This window comes from Elephas maximus, chromosome 22 (assembly GCF_024166365.1).
Source record: "Elephas maximus indicus isolate mEleMax1 chromosome 22, mEleMax1 primary haplotype, whole genome shotgun sequence".
In the NCBI taxonomy this organism is placed as follows: Eukaryota; Metazoa; Chordata; class Mammalia; order Proboscidea; family Elephantidae; genus Elephas; species Elephas maximus.
Window position 1 is genome coordinate 45,737,880 of NC_064840.1, and position 21,070 is coordinate 45,758,949.

A 21,070-nucleotide genomic window follows, 5' to 3' on the forward strand; every position below is an offset into this window, starting at 1 on the left:
GGTTCCTCTGGCAAGCGGCCTTTCTCTCAGGCCCCTCCCCCATCATGCGAGGCAAAGGGGCTGGAACAAACTCCACTACCCAAGCGTCACCTCATGCCCCCCCTTGGGTGAGGCCCAGTGTCTACCCATCACAGGGCACAATCAATTTACCCAGGGTTGTGGTTCAAGGCCAACATTCTTCCCCAAAGTGCGGCTCAAACAAACAACAAAAATCAAATAAACCACAAAGCAAATTATACAATTTTAATTCAACCACAAGTCAAATAGAAAGGAGGTAAAAGAGTGTTCTACACACACACAAGAGAAAGGAAAGGAGTGGAGGAGAAAAAAGGAGAACGAGTAAGAAAAGAGGGAAAAAGAAGGGAGGGGAGGGGTGGAGAAAGTAAAGGAAGAAAGAGAAAAGAGGGAGAGAGGAAGAGAGGCAGATGTGGCTTGAAATTTTGTTTTGGCCTCTGTCTCTTCCTAGTCTTCCCAGTGTGTGGTTTGTTGATATAACACAGTGTCCTGTGCCTAGACTCCCAATTAGCTTGTTCCTGGACCATCTCCCAGGTCCTCCCTCAGGAGGGCACACAGCTGTCAGTCCAGACGGACTTACATTAAATAAATTCCAATGTACACTGTACACAAAAGCCAAGTTCATCCCTTGCCTCACCAGCAACTGCCTCTCAAAAAAGCCCCTCTGCAGCCCCTCTGTACAGTAGGAGTCCTCTGGGGGCCAAAGAGGAAGGAGAATAGCTTGGTTCCCAAGTCTTCCTGCCATGTCCATGCTGCTGCTCCTGGCTCCATGGTGACATCCAACAAGGCACCCATGCTCTGGGCCAGGCAGGTGTGAGGAGGGAGTGGCCGTGCAGCTGCAGTTCTTCCTCCGAGCCCTCTCTGCCATCCCCCAGCATCCACAGCCCAGGGTCTCCTGTGTCCAGCTGCAGCCTGAGCATGGGTGGGGGTGGGGAAAGGGGGTCGTGCAAAATGGCAAGGGAAGAGCTCCCCTAGGCCTTCCCCCTGAGAAGACCCACGTGATCGAAAGCAAGGCAAGGGCTGGGGGGTGGGGTACATGACACCAGGTGGGGTGGATGATGCAAGCAGGGTAGCACCCTCCATCACTCTGCAGGTGGGTGAGCCAGGTTGGCCAGAACCTTGGCCTGGTCCACAGCATCGAGCAGGTTCTTGGCATCCACAGCCAGGGTGTGGGAGGCTGTGAGCATCTGCCGCTTACACTCCTCACTCAGGGAGGTCACGGCGTTCTGCTGGGCCAGCCGCATCTTGTTGATGAGCTCTGCGAGGTCCTTGTTCAGCAGTTTCTGGGTCCCCTCAATCTGCAAGGAAAGAACATGTTGGAGGCTAGGAGCTGAGTGGGCTGCAAAGCCTCATGCCAGGAGGAGGGTGACAACACAGGTGTTGGCCTCAACTGGGTTCAGACTTCGTCCAGGGTGGTCAGAAATTCCCTGGGCTCAATCCAAGGTCCCATGTAGGCTGGAGCCTGGGACAGCAAGGACTGATATCAAAGACTGGCCTGGACCATTCAGCCCACCCTGCTACCACCCCAACATGATCCAGATGGACAGGCCCCTTTCACTGAAATCTCTCCTCTCGCTGGGTCAATGTTTGAGTGAATGGTCATGGATTAAGTACACATACTCATGTGTTTAGCTGCCTACTGTCAACTCCAAGTGTGTCTGTTTTGTTTATTGCCCTATCCCTAGAGCCTAGCATACTTTTGAGCACATAGTCAGCGCTCAGAAGATATTTATCAAATGAAATGAATGAATTGTTCATGAATGAATGAATGCATGATCATCTCAAAGGTAACAAGCACTCACACCAGACAAGGCAACCCAGGCTGGGGCTCTGGGCTGCTGCTGCCACTAGAAGGGAGGTTGGGAAATGGGTTTGAACCCTTCTGCCTCATCCTGTCATGAGCAGCCACAGACAGTGGAGGTAGGCTGGGAGGTGGTAGGCACCTGTACCCCATTACTGACGCCTGGGGAGGGTGTAGATGAAAGCGCAGCCTAATGGGGTGTGAAAGGGCTTTCTTGGGAGTCTACTACTGGTTTCCAGATGCCTCAACATTAAAATGCAGATAACCAACAAATTGACAGTGGTACTGTATCAATGTCCTATGGCTGCTAGGACAATTACCACAGATTTTTAGGGCTTAAAACAACACAGATGTATTATCTTACAGCTCTGGAGGTCAGTAGTAGGAAATAGGTCTCACTAGGAGGTTAAGAGCTCAACTGCTAACGAAAAGGTCGGTAGTTTGAATGTACCAGTCGCCCCTTGGAGACCCTATGGGGCAGTTCCACTCTGTCCTATAAGGTCGCTATGAGTCAGAATTGACTCAATGGCAACAGGTTTTTTTTTGGGTGGGGGTGCTAAAGTCAAGGTGTCAGCAGCACTGTTTTCCTTCTGAAGGCTCCGGGGAAGAGTCTATTCCTTGTCTTGTCCAGCATCTAGAGGCCACGTGCATTCCTTAGCTCATGGTTTCCTTCCAGCAATTGCATCACTTCGACCTCTGCTTCTGTCTTTACATCACCTTCTCTAACTCTGGCCCTCCTGTCTCCTTCTTATGAGCATCCTTATGATGACACTGGGCCCACCCAGGAAATCTCCCCAAGTCAAGATCCTTAATTTAATCACATCTGCAAAGTCCCTTTTGCCATGTAAGGTAACATCTCCACAAATTCTGGGGATTAGGATGTGGATATCTTTGGGGGCCATTATTCTGCCTACCACAGGCACAGTCTCAATACTGAGCATGAATGCTTTAGGGATGTTTCCCATTCTGGTTTTCAGTGATAATTTTGTTTGCTTCTCATTTCAACAAAGAAAATTAGATCAAATGATTAAGTATAGAAAACTGTAAACTCTATTTCAATGACACACTCACCTTAACCTCTAATATGGAAGGTGACTAGATAAAAGATAAAAAGAGGGAATAAGAGGAAGTTGTACTTTCCTTTGCATATCCTCACTCAGTAAGAACACTGCAATGAACCAAGGCCTCATTTATCCAGAGACTAGAAGAACTAGGTGGTGCCTAGCTACCACTACCAACCATTCTGACCAGGGACACAATAGATGGTCCTGGATAGAATGGGAGAAAATTGTACAACAAAACTCTAATTCTTATTTAAAAAAAAAAAGGCTAGGCATACTGGACTAGTAGAGACTAGAGGAACCCCGAGACTATCATCATGAAAAAAAAAAAAAAATCACCATGAGATACCCTTTAAACTTTGAACTGAAACTACTCCTAGAGGTCACTTTTCAGCTAAATAACAGATTGGCTTATAAAATAAACAATACCAGCTGTGAGTACTGTGCTTCTTATTTTAAAAAAGAATCATCTATATGAGACCAATGGTCAACATTTACCTTAAAGCATAGATGAGAAGGTTGAGAGAGGAGGGGGAGCAGGACACTGGATTAATGGAATCAGAACAACCAGAATGGAAATATGGAGGATGTTGACACAGTGTCAAAAATGTAACTAATGTCACTGAACCATATGTACAGAAAATGCTAAATGGGAACCTAATTTGCTGTGTAAACTTTCACCAAAAACTCAATAAAATATTTAGGAAAAAAAAAAGAACTCACTGCAGTTATCTGAGACTTGAGCAGGAAATTCACACCAGGAAGCCCCTAGTGCCCTCTCAGTTCCCTGGTGGTCACTGCTCAAAACCTGTGGTGCACAGCTGCCTTCAGGAGGCAGAAATGAGGCTGCCCAGAATGGCCTTGTGAGCCTCAGGTAGGAAACACAGCCAGGGACAGGTGGAGGGGAGGAGAGAAATGAAGGCTTACAGCACTACCTGGGACGAGGACACTCACCTCTGTTCGTGAAGATGGTGGCAAGGAAGGCAGGAGATCGTCCACACTCCCAATGAGCTTCCGCAGCGTGAGCCCAACATTCTGGGGAGAGAAAGGGGCAGGGAGACCATCACTTCCTACATTTTGATAAAGCTGTTTCCCTTGGGATGGTACCTGCCTTCTGAGGCTATCTGGAACTAAATTCCCTTTGACCACCTTGCTCTAATGAGGGTCTTCCTAGGATAAGTACCTGCTGGGGTAACAGACAAGGAAGCTCAGCCCCTGCCTCTCCTTCTGGGTCTAGGCCAGGCAGCCTCCACCCCCCCCCATCCCCGGCTCAGGCTCTTGGCTCTTGCCTTCACCACGACCACATAGCCCTCGGGAGGCAGCTGACAGAGCTCGTTCTTGAGGTCTAGCACAGCCCGCACCAGCTCCATGACGTTGAGGTACACCAGGTCATCAGTCCTGTCCAGGTTAGCTGTGGGCTGGATGGACTGAGGGGAAAGAAGCAGATGGCCAGGGTGGGGGAGTGGGGGTGGAGTGGGAAAGAGTCAGGGGCTGCTATAATCCTTTCCTGAGCAGGCACTACAGGTACCCACTCAGACACTAAACCGATTTGAAAAGACTCTTCTCTGGAATAACAGCGCCCTGTCTTGGGGGTACATCCCTCCCTCCTGTTCCAGGGCAATGGTCTCAGCCCTGACTGCTGAGGCCAGGAGCTTCAAAACACTGATGCCCCCTTCACACCAGACCAACTGAATCAGCACCTGGGCATGGGGCCCAAGTAGTTTTCAAAGCTGCTCAGGTGATTCTAAGAGGCAGCCAAGGTTGAGAACCACTGTTGAAGAGAGCGGAAAACCAGCACCTCAGGCTGTTATATTGACAATAGGGGAGCTGGAAGTCAACAGGTAAGGCTAAACAGAGAAAGGGGGCCCACATCTCGGGCCCCTCGGGCTGGACCAACGAGTTTTCCTCTAGGTTGGGGAAGAGGCACAAGAGATAAGAGGCTGGTTCTTCTTGCTTTTTCTTGAATTGGCTGTGTGGCCTTAAAAAAACCAAACCCGTGGCCATCGAGTCAATTCCAACTCATAGCAACCCTATAGGACAGAGTAGAACTGCCCCATAGGGTTTCTGAGGAGTGCCTGGTGAGTTCAATCTGCTGACCTTTTGGTTAACAGCCATAGCTCTTAGCCACTATGCCACCAGGGTTTCCTGTGTGGCCTTACGGCAAGGCATTTCCCCTCTTCGGGCCTCATCTATATAATGAGGATATTGGACTAGATTATGCCTGAGGTTCCTTTAAGTTTGAGCAGCCCATGATCTTCAGTCTGGTGGAGACCTGACTCAAAGGGGTTACCAAACTTCTGCAAAACCCACCACGTACCTGTGCGCCCAGCCGCGGTGGCTTCTGTGGAGGCCCTGTGAACTCCGCTGCAACAAAGAAGGAGGGTGAGCAGGCCAGTTCTCATCACCCAGGCCCTTCCCTTCCTACCTCCCGATCACCAAGGGGACCCTTTCTCCTCTACGACCAGAAGGCCCCTGGGAAATGAAACCTGAATTCCAGGAATACAGCAGGAAAATAACCTGCAGCCAAATGAAAGTACCAGCAAAACACCCTCTGGCCTCTCTGGTTCTCCTGCAGGCAGAGACAACACTACCGTCCATTTCATAGAAAGAAAAAACCAGAGCCACGTGGAGATGTCAGTCAGAAGGGACCCCAGAGCCCGAATGCCTGGGCTCAAATCTGAGCTCTGCTAATGATTAACTGTGTGACTTTGGGCAAGTTACTTAACCTCCTTGTGCCTCGATTCAGTCTTTTGCAAAATGGGGTAATAATAAATTGTACCTATCTCACAGAGTTGCTGTTAGGATTAAATGAGTTAATATTTGTAAATCACTTAGGCCTGCGCTGGCTTGTGTTAAATTTTCTGTGACTTTTGTTGTGGTTGTCATCATTATCAGTATCATTGTTGTCATCATCAGGTAACTGTTAGGCCCTTCCAGTCCCCTTCCCCCAAGGATCCAGGCAGTAGCCTGGCTCACAGCTAGCTCCTTCCTCCCTGCTTTCAGCAGATGTTTCTGGAGAGACCCTGCAAATCCAGCTGCCCCCTCCTACTTTCTCTCTTCCATCCGTCAGGCCTAGAGAAGGTGAGGAGGAATGGAGAGAGGCAGGATGTTATTGTTAGTTGCCACAGAGTTGATTCTGACTGGTGATAACCCCGTGTGTACAGAGTAGAACTGTTCCTTAGGGTTTTCAGGACTGTGACCTTTCAAAGCAGATTCTGAGGCCTGTCTTCTGAGGTACCTCTAGGTGGGTTTAAACCTCCAACCCTTCAGCTAATGGTCGAGGGCTCATCTGTTTGCACCACCCAGAGGTAGGATAAAACAAAACAAAAAAAACTGTTGCCATCAAGTCAATTCTGACTCATAGCGACCCTATAGGACAGAGTAGAACTGCCCCATAGAGTTTCCTATGAGCGCCTGGTGGATTTGAACTGCCGACCTTTTGGTTAACAGCCGTAGCACTAACCACTATGCCACTGGGGTTTCCAGAGGCAGGATAGGGCTACTTTATTATTCATTAACTACTCTGTGCAAAAGAACCTCCAACAAAGTGAGGAGGAGACAGGAAGGAAGAATCACCAACTCCTCAAAATACATTCAAGGAGACAAACTAGGAAGAGGACTGAGGACTCAGGCAACAGAGAGAGATGAGAAAAGCTGCTACGCAGAGAGAAAGCAGCACAGATAGATGGAGCAGAGGGATGGATAGCAACTCGACAATGGGCCCTCATCATATCCTGAATTAAAACAAGGCAGATGTTTCTTAAAATTTCTGCAGCAGACAGCGAGCAAGGAGGGTGGCTCAACACAAGATGCTACGCAGAAACTCCAACCGAGAGGAAGGGTGTGAGCACTTACTGTAGCCAGCCTCCTTCTCTGGGCTCTGAAAGGAAGGGAAGAATAACAGTCACTAATGCTGCTCTGGGGACAACTGACTTCCCCTTTTTAATTACCCCTATTCCCTCAATTGTGCATTCAGATAACACAGGCACAGAGGGGAGCCCTGGGGAACTCCCGACCAGAAGTGACCTGGGGTAGGCCCTTCCATTTAAAGAGGCTGAGGGGCCCTGTGGCTTGCCAAGGCAGTGCTAAGGGTGTAGAACACACAAAACTTAGGAAACAAGCCACTTGGAGTTCAGTGTAAAGGGAAAAGACATTCTCCTAACATAAAAACAAATAAAATAATAATAATAATAAAAGAGCTAGAGCTGGGGGTTCCATTGTTTAAACAAACTGAGGCCTTACTTCTAAGAAAGAGACTTCTCCTGGTGACTTACCAGTGGGGACTTATCATTCATGTAAACCATGGGGTCCTGCAAAAGAGAAAACCAAAGCAAAGGACTTAGGATTCTAGAGATAAAAGGAGTAAAAATACATAGAGAGAATATTATGCTGCTGTAAAGAGAAATGAAGCTCTGATGTGTGCCACGGCATGGATGAACCTTGAAAACACTATGCTGAGTGAAATAAGCCAGTCACAGTTATATGAAATAAGCAAATATATAGAAACCAAGGATTATTAATGGTTCCTGGGGGTGGGAGGAAGGGGGAAAAAGAGAGTTTTTGTTTGGGGGGCATTGAGTTTATGTTAACAGTGGTGAAATATTTTGGAAAAGGATAGGGTGAATTGTAGCACAGCAAGAAAAATGTAATCAATGTCATAGAATTGTAAATATGAAAGTTGTTGTATTGGTGAATGTTCTGGTTTGCTATTTTCACCACAATTAAAAAAAAAAAAGAATGCACAGAGAGCATTCACTCTCATCAGCCTGGGAGATGAAAGAAAACACGAATTGACATGATAGCATGGAAATCCCTCCCATGCAAGCATTTTTATCAAAATGTGCTCAGCAGAGCTGCAGAGAAGGGTCCATTCCTACCCACAGTCCAGCAGGTGCTCACCAGGGATCTCTCCTCCTGCCTCAGCCACTTGTAATCTTCCGCCATCTGCTTCTGCTGCTTGTCCAGCATCTGCCGCATCTTGACCCTCTCGGCCTCCCATAGCTGCTGGGCCTCTTCGCGGCTGCTGGGTCGGATGAGGTCCTCCTCCTGACAGAGCAGCAGAGAGAAAGGAGAGGACCCAGTGAGACCAGTCCTCAGACTCAGAGGAGGGACAGTTCTCTGAAGAGCCTCGCTGGAGCCACAAACCTGGTCTTGTAAGCTGCATTTTTCTTGTAAGAAAAAAATTCATAGCCATGCATGGAGACAATCAGCTTCAAGCATGTGGCTATGGTGCAGCCTGATGCCAAGCTTGCGGCTACATTGATTGACATGCACTATATTCAAACTATTACACAGCCCATTAATGAAATCTTGTTTTCAAATTACTGCCCTAATATTATTTTCTCAGTTGACATTTGTGATGATTACTATCACTCAATAAATGTAGAAATGCAAAGCCAGCCCTCTGGAAACCCTCTGGTGCTTGTCTCCACCCCAGCACATGGCAGCAGTTCTGGAAGGGGTGCGGCCTCTAGCCCACAGGTTGCCGTCCAGGCCCACGTAACTGTCCATGGCTGAGCAGAATCTGGTACAAGGAGCAACGGCATGTACCCACCTGATCATGCCTGTCTATGAAAATGTACTCTTACTGGGACAATAAAAATAATTTACAACAAAAACAATAGCCATCGAGTAAATTCCAGCTTATGGTGACCCCATGTTTGTCAGAGTAGAATTGAGATCTGTAGGATTTTCAATGGCCAGTTTCTCCAGAAGTAGGTCACCAGGCCCTTCTGAGGTGTCTCTGGGTAAACTCGAACTGCCAACATTTTGGTTAGCAGCTGAACACATTAACTGTTTAAACCACTCAAGGACTATTAATAGCTTGGGTTTTTCCAAAGGTTAAAAGAAATGCATGAGCCAAGAGATAAAATGAAGATCAAAATTTAAGAAATAATACTCATGCGCTGTATAACATCTGTTTGGGCAACGTCCGACTGCATATATATGTCTGTGGTCCCATAAGTTATAACAGAGTTCAGAAATTCCACTTGGAGAATGAGACTTAGAAGATTTAGGCATGACACACTTGACACGATGATCCTCAAAAACAAAAAATCTTCTAAGCTGTTAAATGATCAGCTGCACTGAAAGCTACAAGGCTAACAGAAATGCAAGAAAGACTTATTTCAGACATGGAGAAATTGCTAACGACGTGGCTCAAGGACCAAACACAAAAGGGAATCCGTCTCAGCACATTGACAACCACAGCTAAGGCACAAAGCTTGTTCGAGATGATTAAACAAAAGCAGGACCAGACTACAAAATCGAGTTTAGTGCTAGCTCTGGGTGGTTCAAGTTCTTCAAACAATGTTTTTTGCTGCATAATGTGAAAGTGGGTGGTGAATCTTTGAGTTCTGATGTGAAGCCAGCAGAAGAATTTGTTGAAACCTTAGATAAATTAATTGTCCACAAACCAAACCAAACCCACTGCCATCGAGTCAATTCCCACTCATAGCAACCCTATAGGACAGAGTAGAACTACCCCATAAGGTTTCGAAGGCTATAAATCTTTACAGAAGCAGACCGCCACATCTTTCTCCCAAGGAGCAGATGGTGGTTCTAACCGCCAATCTTTTTTTGGTTAGCAGTCAAGCGCTTTAACTACTGTGCCACTAAAAAACTGGGCTCCTTAAACTAATTTTAGAGGGAGGCTATTTGCCCCAGCAAATTTTTACTATGGACAAAACCTCCTTATCCTGGAAGCAAATGCCTGAAGGGACCTTCATCCGTAATATAGTGTTCACACAACATCCAAATCACATAACATCTTATCTCCGGAACGTATCGTTGATGTTAAGCACCACATGACTGTACATCTATAGATCTGTGATAAATGCTTCCTTTCACTGGCTTTATTAATTCCACCCTTGTTTTAACTCACCTGTGGGGCTTTGGACCTATTCATAGTTTTACCTGCTAATTCCTAAACAGAAGGCACTGCATGTGCTTTCATTACTTCTTTTCCCTCAGTGTTCCCCAGGGTTCATTTGCATATCATCTGCTCAGTCCCTCTAAACTCTTTTGCTTTTTCTGCTGCACATGATCACCTCAGCTCCCTGAACTCATGCAGGAAAAGCATTATTGGTATCCTCTTAATTGCAATAAAACCCTGAGGTTGCCTTTTCTGGGGCAGAGGCCTTCTAGGACACCCAGGCCAGCAGGCCCCTTAGTTCTCTTCCTTTGGAGCATCCAGTTTACATACGAGTCATTTACATAAAATGCTAAAAACAACAAAAGCAATTCTCTACCTACTTTTACAAGCCATAATCTCTGCCAAGCCTTTTAAAAGACTTTCCCCACTAAACCCTCTAAAACATCCTTGAAGATAACAACACAGTTTAAAAATAGTTATATAGAGATTTTTCCTAGTGCTTGTTGAACTTAAATTACTGATCTCAGATTCTAACAATACTTATCCCCATGAGTTTTTTTTCCTGCTGAAATGCTCTTTGTTCAACAGCTATTTATTGAGCATCTACTATGTGGCAGGCATGGCGCTGGGTGCTGGGAGGACTGTGATGGTGATATATACAGTTTCTCTGTTCTCAAGGAGCTAAATAAACATTAGCTAGGAACAGGGTTTCTCAACCTTGGTGGTATTGACATTTAGGCCAGATAATTCTTTGTTGTGGGGTGCTGTACATTGTAGGATGCTTAGCAGCAACCCTGGCCTCCATTCACTAGATCCCTGTAGCACTCCCACCTCCCCACACACACTTGTAACAAAAATGCCTCCAGAATTGCAAAATGTCCCCTAGTGGCAAAATCATTTCAACTGAGAACCATTTAGCTAGACATTAAGAAAACAAATTTCAGAATTATGGATCTGATCAAAACAAAATAAAATTTATTTGATTCTGGAAAGATGGCAGCGTAAACAAACCGTTGTTCCAATCTTCCCTCACACATACAACAAGAAATACAACAAGGAAATGGTGCTCAGCTTTGAGGGACTCTGAATAAGGAAGGAGAGGAAAGCAGCGGGGGGAACTGCAGACAGGCAAGAATCAACCAAGCAACAATGCATCGCATCCGTAGGAAAATCACTTCTCTCACTGTCCCCGCCCCTCCCCCTAGCCATGCAGGCCACTACACCCCTTGCCTGTACAAAGAGACAGGATCCCAAGCTTCTGCTCTAAAATCAACAAGGGAGACCTTCCCAGGGGTCCATCTGGAGTATGCAAGCACCTTCCCCACCTGGACACTGTTGGCTGCAAGTGGGTTTGTGCATACTGTGAATTTCTACAGAAGGCCCCCCTGCATGGAGTCTGCTTCCATAGTCAACACTCTACCTGGCCCCATAGCTCAGGCCCTTGAAATCAACAGGAAAGACCTCCCAGGGATTCAGTTTGGGTTGGCACTGAGGACTGCTGACTAAGGCTGCTGTGTACTAGGAAGCAGGCATCTTGAGTAGACATAGAGGATATATCCACAGCCAACATACTCTGGGGGGCTCTGGTAGCAGTAAAATAGACTTCCTTGGGTGTCCAGTACCTCTCCCACCTGGACACTATGGGCTGCAAGCCTACTGCAAATTGCTACAGAAGACCCATGCAATGGAGTCTGCTCCGATAGTAAATACTCTGCCAGCCTCCCTCTGCACCCTGTAGCTCAGGCCTCTGAAAACAACAGGACAGATCTCCTGGGGAGTCAGCTCAGGTCTGTTTGCTCCTCCTTCCAGTCAAGGTTGAGGACTGTTGACTGAGGCTGCTGTGTGCTAAGAAGCAGGCTTCTTTAGCGGAGGCTACACCCACAGCCAACATACTACAGGGAAGGCTCTGATAGCAACAAGGCAGACCTCCCCGGAGGAGATCTGTTTGGGAGCATGACAGCCCCTCCCCCACCCAGACACTGTTGCCAGCAAGCCTGCCATGAATTGCTACAGAAGGACCCTGCAGTAAAATCTGCTCCTCTCTTAGTTATCTAGTGCTGCTATAACAGAAATTCCACAAGTGGATGGCTTTAACAAAGAGAATTTTATTCTCTCACAGTCTAGAAGGTTAGAAGTCTGAATTCAGGGTGCCAGCTCCAGGGAAAGACTTTCTCTTTGTGTCAGCTCTGGGAAAAGGTCCTTGTCATCAATCTTCCCCTGGTCTAGGAGTTTCTCAGTGCAGGGACCCCAGGTCCAAAGGACATGCTATTCTCCTGGCTCTTGTTTCTTGGTGGTATGAGGTCCCGTGTCTCTCTGCTTGCTTCTCTGTTTTATATCTCAAAAGAGATTAACTTTGGACATTACTTAATCTTGTAGATTGAGTCCTACCTCATTAACATAACTGCCACTAATCATATCTCATCAGCACCATAGAGGTAGAATTTACAACACATGGGAAAATTACATCAGATGACAAAATGTTAGATAATCACAAAACACCAGGAATCACAGCCTAGGCAAGTTGACATATACTTTGGGGGGACACAATTCAATCCATGACAGCTCCCATAGTCAGCACTCTACCTACCCTCTGGTGCACCTCATAGCTCTGGTCTCTGAAACCAGCAGAACAAGCCTCCTGTTGTTAGAGCTAGTCTGACCCTACTTCCAGTTGGTGCTGAGGACTGACTGAGGCTTCTGTGTGCTAGGAAGCAAGAATCCTGAGTGGAGGCTGCACTCACAGCCAGCAATCTACCAGGGGGACTCTGATAGCAACAAGGCAGACCTCCATGGGAATCTGACCAGAGCATGACGCCCCCTCCCCCACCTGGTAATTGTTGGTTGCCAGGCTGTTGCAAAGTGCTACAGAAGACTCCATAGTCAGCACTCTGCCGGCCCCCCTGTGCACCTCGCAGCTTAGGCTTCTGAAACCAACAGGATAAATCTCCCTGGAGATCAGTTTGGGTCTGTCTGCTCCCCCTTATAGCTGATGCTGAAGACTGCTGACTGAGGCTGCTGTGTCCTAGGAAGCAGGCATCTTGAGTAGAGGCTATACTCACAGCCAACATGCTACAGGATGGGCTCTGATAGCCACAAGGCAGACCTCCCTGGGGGTTCATTTGGAGTGTGACTTCCCTTCTCCAACTGGTAACTGTTGGCTGCTGAACTGATACGAACTTGTACCAAAGGTTCTCTACAATGGAGTCAGGAGGCAGGTCACCTAAGTGGAGACTGCTCCCCCAACCATCACAGGGCCACTGGGGCTCTGAAACCAACAAGACAGATCTTCCAGAAGTCCTTCTGGGGAGTGCCAGCTACCTCCTCCTGAAATGGAGGAATGTCTGCCTGTGCTTCCCTTGAATGCTAGCTCAGATATAAGAAGCTCTCACAGAGCAGGGTACAAAACCTCAGGAAAAACCAGAGGGCAACATCCAGCCCCAAAAGAGGTTTGGCGGGTGTGGGTTTTCTGACTGAAAATGTGATTGTAGAAACAGAGAAGGAAAGGGAGTAATAACCAAAGAGAGGGGACCGTGCCCCCTGGTGGACAGATTGATTAGTACATGATATCTTGCCTGAGTGGTGATGCCTGCTGGTGGACACACTGACCATAGATTGTTCTCTGGTGTGTTTGGGAGAGACTGAGAGTTGAAGAATGATATCAGGAACTTTCAAATCCTGGTTAAACCAGGGAGGGAGAAGGAGCTATCTTAGGGAGGGAGAGAAAATGGTAAGCAAAGGCTGAAGGCTCTGCCCATCTCGGAGTTTCTTGCAGAAAGTAGTGTGGACAAAAATACCAAATACTGGGGAAAACTGAGAAAGTTAACACCCTCAAAAATTCCAGAGTCCCAACAAAAAAATCACAAGACACACAAACAACAGAGAAACAATGGCCCATCCATGTGAACATGACAAAGGGAGTGGAAGTACATCTAGTGATGACCAAATAATGGGTAAAATGGAAGAATATAATACAACAACATTAAACATAATCAAATAACTAGGGGAAAACACAAAGAGCTAAAAGAAATGAAAACAATGGAAGAACAAAATGAGGATCTAAAAAGAGATTTTGCAACTGAAAGGGACAATAACTAAAATGAGAAACACAATAGAAGGACTTACTGACAAATTTAATCAGGCAGAAGAAAGAATGATCAAATTAGAGGATAAGACAGTTAAAATTACAGATGCCGAAGAGCAAAAAGAGCAGGGGCTCAAGAGACCTGAGCACAGTTTAATGGAACAAGAAGAGACCTAATATACGTGTCATGGAAATGCCATATGGAGGTGAGAGAGAAAAAGGGACAAGAAAGAATATTTTAAGACATAATGATATAAAATTTCCCCAGTCTAACAAAGGACATGAATTTACAAATCCAAGAAGCTCAAAGAACCCCGATCAGGATAAACCCAAAGAGATCTACACTAAGACACATCATACTCAAGCTTTCAAAAATTAAAGATAAAGAGAGAATCCTGAAAGCAGTGAGAGAGAAGGAAACAATCCTATACAAAGGATCTCCAATAAGATCAGATGCTTTTTCCTCAGAAACATTACAGGCCAGAAGGCAATGGAATGATATATTTAAAGTGCTGAAAGAAAAACAAATGTCAACCAAGAATACTATACCCAGCGAAACCATCCTTCAAGAATGAGGGTGGAATTAAAACATTCCCAGACAAAGAGAAGCTGAGAAAGTTCATATCTACCAGACCAGTCCTACAAAAAAAAAAAAAAAAAAAAAAAACTAACAGAAGTTCTGTAGATGGAAGGGAAAAGAAACTAGAAAGTAATTCAAAGCTATACATAAAAAGAAAGATCCCTAATAAGGGGAAATGCATGGATAAGTATAAGGGCTAATAGTAAGAAATTCATGCTTGATAATTCTAAATGTTTTGTCCTTCATGTTTTTTATTAAGAAATATATAAAAGGAAATGATAAAACTATGTTAATAAAATGTAAACATATAACTGGTAATAACAACAACAGGGGGAGGAGAGGAATTTCCTGTATGTTACTGAAGTTACATACAAAAAGGCTCACTACAGTAAACTAGTAAAACACAAAAGCATGCAGTACTAAAGGACAAAGGCAAAGAAGGCTTAACCCAGTGCTGTTGAGGGCTTAAGACACATAAAAAACAAATAACAAAATGATAGAAGTAAGTCATTTCTTATCAGTAATTACCCATACTCATTGCCGTCAAGTTGATTCTGACCCATAGTGATGCTAGAGGGCAGAGTAGAACTGCCCCATAGGATTTCCAAGGAGCAGCTGCTGGATTTGAACTGCCAGCCGTTTGGTAAGCAGCCAAACTCTTAGCTACTGTGTAACCAGGGCTCCTATCCGTAATTACAGAGAACATAAATGGACTAACTGCTCTAATTAAAAGGCAGAGAGTGGCAGAATGGATTAAAAAAAAAATGATCCAACTATATGCTATTTACAAGAGATACACCTTAAACTAAAGGACACAAATAGGTTGAAAGTGAGAGGATGGAAAAAAATATTCCATGAAAATAACAACCAAAAGAGAGCTGGGGTGGCAATCTTAATATCAGAAAAAATAGACTTTAAGACAAAGTCTGTCAGAGGAGATAAAGATGGCCATTGTACAGTGATAAAGGGGCCACTTAATCAAGAAGATTTAACAATCATAAATACATATGCACTCAAAGTTGGGGCATCTAAATATACCAAGCAAACACTGATAGGATTAAAGGGAAATAGCATTACAATAATAGTTAGAGACTTCAATACACCACTTTCAATATTGGACAAAAGATCTAGAAAGATCAACAAGGAAACAGAGGACTTGAGTGACACTATAAACCTACTAGACTTAGAAGACATATATAGAATATTCTTTTTTTTTTTTTTACCGAAAACAGCACAATATACGTTCTACTCCAGTGCACATGGATCATTCTCTAGGATAAACTACATTTTTAGGTCACAAAGCAAGTCCTAATAAATTTAAAAAATTGAAATCATACAAAGTATTTTCTTTGACCACAACAGAGTGAAGCTAGACATCAATAACAGGAAAAAAAAAAAAACCCAGAAAATATACAAACATATGGAAATTAAATAATATACTATTAAACTACCAATAGGTAAAGGAAGAAATCAAAAGAGAAATCAAAATTTCTTAGAGTCAAGTGAAAATGAAAGCACAACATACCAAAACTTATGGTATGCAGCGAAGGCAGTCCTCAGAGAGAAACTTAAAGCAATACATTCCTACATAAAAAAGATCTCAAATTAACAGCCTAACTTGACAACTCCAAGAAATAGAAATAAAAGAGAAAACTAAGCTTAAACCTACCAGAAGAAGGGAAATAACAAAGATCAGAGAATAAATAAATAAAATCGAAACCAGAAAAACAATAGAGAATCAATAAAACCAGAAGTTGCTTCTTCGAAAAGATCAATAAAATTGGCAAACGTTTAGCTAGACTGACAAGAAAAGATACAAATAACCAAAATGTAAAATGTAAGGGGCGACATTACAACTGACCCAACCAAAATAAAGAGAATTATGAGAGAATATTATGAACAACTGTATGGCAACAAACTGGATAAGTCATATGAAATGGACGAATTCTTAGATGCACACAACCTACCCAAATGACTCAAGGGGAACTAGAAAGTCTCAACAGATCCAAAACAAGTGAAGAAATCAAATCAGTGATCAAAAGCCTCCCAATAAAAAAGAGTCCTGAACCAGATGGCTTTACTGGGGACTTCTACCAAACATTTAGAGAAGAACTGACGCCAATACCATTTGACCTCTTCCAAAAGATACAGAATATAGAAATACTTCCTAATTCATTCTATGAAGCAAACATAACCCTCATACCCAAACCAGACACAGACACCACAAAAAAAAAAAAAAAAAAAGCTACAGGCCAATCTCTCTTATAAATACAGATGCAAAAATTTTCAACAAAATCCTAGCAAACAGAATCCAACAGCATATTAAAAGAGTTATACACCGTGACCAAGTGGGATTTATTCCAGGAATGCAGAGATGGTTCAACATTAGAAAATCAATCAACATAATACATCACATCAATAGATTAAAGGAAAAGAACCACATTACCATCTCTACAGATGCAGTTGATAAAATCCAACACCCTTTATTGATTGTAATTGAAGGCAAATTCCTCAACATGATTCAGGGTATATATGAAAAGCCAACAGCCAACATTATACTTAACTGAGAAAGACTGAGAGTTTTTCGCTTGAAATTGGAAACAAGACAAGGGTGTCCGCTCTCACCACTTCTATTCAATATTGTATTAGAAGTCTTAGCCAGAGCAATAAGACAAGAAAAGGAAATAAAAGTTATCCAGATTGGAAAAGAAGTAAAATTATCTCTATTTGTGGGTGATATAATCCTATATACAGAAAATCCCAAAGAACCCACAAGAAAACTTCCAGAGCTAATAGAGGAATTAGCAAAGTTGCAGGATACAAGGTCAACAAACAAAAATCTGTTGGATTTCTATACACTAGCAATGAGAAACCTGAAATGGAAATTAGGGAAACAATTCCATTTACAGTAGCATCTAAGAGAATAAAATACCTAGGAATTAACCTGACCAGAGATATGAAGGACTTATACAATGAAAGTTTTAAAACATTGTTGAAAGAGATTAAAGACAACTTAAATAAATGAAAAGATGTTTCATGTTCATGAACTGAAGGACTTAATATTGTTAAGATGTCAATGCTATCCAAAACTATCTATGAATTCAATGCAATCCTGATAAAAATTCCAACAGCCTTCTATACAGAAATAGAAAACAAAATCTTCAACTTTATATGGAATGGCAAGAGGCTAGAATAGCTAAAGCAATGTTGAAAGAAAAGAACAAAGTAGGAAGATTTACACTTCCTTACTTTAAAACATACTATACAGTTGTAGCAATCAAAACAGCCTGGTACTGGTATGACAATAGACACATAGGCCAATGGAATAGAATTGGGAGTACAAAAATAAACTCACACATCTATGGTCAACTGATTTTTGACAAGGGTGCTAAGTCCATTGGATGGGAAAAGAAGGGTCTCTTCAATAAATGGTGGTAGGAAAACTGGATTTCTACATGCATAAAAATGAAACAGAATTCTTGCCTCACACCATACACACACACACACACCCGCCCAAATCAAAATGGATTAAGGATCTAAATGTGCAAATTAAAATCATGAAATTCTTAGAACAACAAGCAGGGGCAATGCTGTCAGGTCTAGTTTTCAACAATGGATTACCAAATATAATAAATGTACAAACAGTGAAAGATAAAATAAATAAATTGGAAATCATAAAAATTAAAAACTTTTTGTTCATCAAAAGATTTTATCAAAAAAGTGAAAAGACAAGCTACCAACTGGGAGAACATCTTTAGAAACCATATAACCAACAAGAATCTAATAACCCAAATATAGACAAAACTCAGACAAATTAACAACAAAAAGATAAAGAACCCAACCATAAAATGGGCAAAGAAATTGAATAGACATTTCGCCAAAGATGACATTGAAATGGACACCAAACACATGAAAAGATGCTCAGTGTCATTAGCCATAAGAGAGATACAAATCAAAACCACAATGAGATACCACTTTACTCCCTCTAGAAGTAAATAAAATAAAAATCCTCACAACTGGACCAATAAGTAACATCATGATAAACAGAGGAAAGACTGAAGTTATAGAGGATTTCATTTTACTTGGATCCATAATCAATGCCCATGGAAGCACCAGTCGTGAAATCAAACAACGTATTGCATTGGGCAAATCTGCTGCAAAAGACTTCTTTAAAGTGTCAAAAAGCAAAGATGTCACTTTAAGGAAGAACAAACAAATCTGTGTTGGAAGAAGTACAGACAGAATGCTCCTTAGAAGCAAGGATATGTTATCAGGAAGGACCAGTTCCTGCAGAAGGACATCATGCTTGGTAAGGTAGAGGGTCAGCAAAAAATAGGAAGACACTTGATGAAATGGATTGACACAGTGGCTGCAACAATGGGCTCAAACACAGCAACAATTGTAAGGATGGCACAGGACCAGGCAGTGTTTCATTCTGTTGTACACAGGGTTGCTATGAGTCAGAACTGACACTATGGCACCAGCAACAACAACGAGGATGGCTAAGATAAAAAACAAACACACAAATAGAAAATAACAAATGTTGGCGAGAATGTGGAAAAATTGGAACTTTGGTCCATTGCTGATGGGCGTGCAAAATGCTACAGACACTGTTGAAAACAGTGTGGCAGTTCCTCTAAAAACTAAAAATAGAATTACCATATGACCCAGCAATTCCACTCCTAAGTATATAGCCAGAAGACTTGAAAGCAGGGACTCAAAAAGAGACTTGTACACCAATGTTCACTGCCCCACTATTCTCAATAGTCAAAAGGTGGAAACAACCAAATGCCCACCAGCAGATGAATGGATACATAATGTGGTACATACATACAATGGGAAACTACTCAGCCTCTAGGAGAAATGCCACAGTATGGATGGAGCTTGAAGACATTATGCTGAGCAAAATAAGCCAATCACAAAAGGACAAATATTGTGTGGCCTCATATAAAAAGACAAGAGAAGGCAAATGTATAGAGACCAAAGTTTACTAGTGCTTACCAGGGGCAGGAAGGAGGGGGAAAAGGGAGTTTAACAATGATGGAAAAATTACATTGACTAAGGGTAAGGTTGATAACTGTAATTGTTGTCAATAAGTTGTACACCTGTAAAAAGCTGAATTGGCAAATGTGTGATAGATATATTTACAACAATGACAAAAAGAAAAAAATTTATTTCACAGAGGCTGATGCTCCAAAATGAGGGGATTTTAAAGCTATAAATATTACCTGCTAAATGTCAATACAATGGTATGGCTTCTTCAGGCTATTGACAAGTAGGAACTAATTTTCAAAAAGTTCAGAGTATGGAGATAGGAAAATCCAGGTGTAATAAAAATGTATGGACTGAGGAAGATGAGAGTAAATACTGGCAGGATGAGTTACTAAAGTAAACAGTATTTAGTTCCGTAAGTGTGAAAAGAAGATTCCTAGCACTAAAATGCTTAGTATGCCTGCTGGGTGCACAGGAGTGCTATATCTTTCTCAGCGTCTCTCTAGCTGCTAGTGGGCATGAAGTATATGCTTTGGGGAAGGGGATATGATTGCCCTCTGCAGAAACTCAGAGCTCTGTTAAGCTATCTTAGTGGGATAAAGGAGGAAAGGCTCTGTTGCTAGTAAATCTAGCCCGTTCTGAACAGGGGCGATAAATGATATCAATTAGCTGCAGGGGGCCTTTCATTTTTACTAACTCCTTTTACCTTTTATGGGCCTTTTCATTATCCCTTCCCCTACCTGTTCTCTGTTCATGCTATTTGTCACATGGCTGTATGATTACTATTTAATCCTGGGAGAGAGGAAATCAGGCGTTCTCTCAAGATGCAAACAGTGGCATGTCTGGATGCGATCTCACATCATGCTGGGATGGGAGCCTAACTTCAGGGAACATAGGCTGGTGATGACGTATGCTTTTCTACTCATCTTTGTCCTGTTTATTCTGTGAGTAATGAACACCCATTGACCACGCCATTAGAACAGTGTCTGCTCTGTGCTCTGCTCCAAATGATCTTCACTAAGAATTTGGGAGTATAGTGACATTGCAATGTCCCTGACCTGGTCACCAACTCACCAAATGTTTTAGCATGTACTGGAAGATTTGTGCCTTATTCCCAGTTCATAATAAAACTCAGTAAAAAAATGAGATTTTAAAAAACTGAATCTCTTTAAAGACTTACTTTGATGAGATGTACCTTGGGTACGCTTATCAGGCAATAATACATTGCTGATCATTCTTAAAAGAAACCAGGTACTGTGGCGTTTAAAAAGGACTCTTACAAGCTGTGACGCCTTCTATAATTTGGCTACAACCCATCCTGCCAGTCTTATTTCCACCTCCACATGTACCCTTCCTTGTTCCAGCCAAACAGTGCTCACATTTGCCCTGTTTTCCCATCACTAAATCTTGGCTTATACTGATGCTTCTGCCTCTTCCATCCCCCGCGTCCCAATTTCTTCTTGTCAAAATCTTTCCCATCCTTCAAGGCCCAGCTGAAAAATGAGTATGGAGGGAGCTGGTCTCCTCTATGAACCCCCACTGCATTTTGCTGTATCTCCATGTGGCACTCATAGCTTTTGGCTTGTATTACAGGTAAATGTGCCCACGATCTGCTCCTTCTGGCAGACTGTAGGCAACTTGAAGCCAAAACCGCCTTTGTCCTCCC

The 21,070-nt window shown here is 43.3% G+C and overlaps 1 protein-coding gene across 4 annotated transcripts in view; it reads right to left on the reverse strand.

Annotated features, from left to right (window-relative positions):
• Positions 1-229: 229 nt before the first annotated feature.
• Positions 230-21,070, reverse strand: part of PTK2B (protein tyrosine kinase 2 beta) — a 165,389-nt gene continuing 144,548 nt past the window's right edge. For all 4 annotated transcript variants that reach the window (XM_049867057.1, XM_049867060.1, XM_049867059.1 and 1 more), the window contains 7 exons: positions 7,777-7,923; positions 7,152-7,187; positions 6,733-6,757; positions 5,195-5,241; positions 4,167-4,304; positions 3,832-3,912; positions 230-1,313 (listed from right to left, as the gene is read on the reverse strand). In XM_049867057.1, the coding sequence (XP_049723014.1) occupies positions 1,098-1,313; positions 3,832-3,912; positions 4,167-4,304; positions 5,195-5,241; positions 6,733-6,757; positions 7,152-7,187; positions 7,777-7,923 (690 nt within the window). In that variant the 3' untranslated portion in view covers positions 230-1,097. The remainder of the gene's footprint in view (positions 1,314-3,831; positions 3,913-4,166; positions 4,305-5,194; positions 5,242-6,732; positions 6,758-7,151; positions 7,188-7,776; positions 7,924-21,070) is intronic.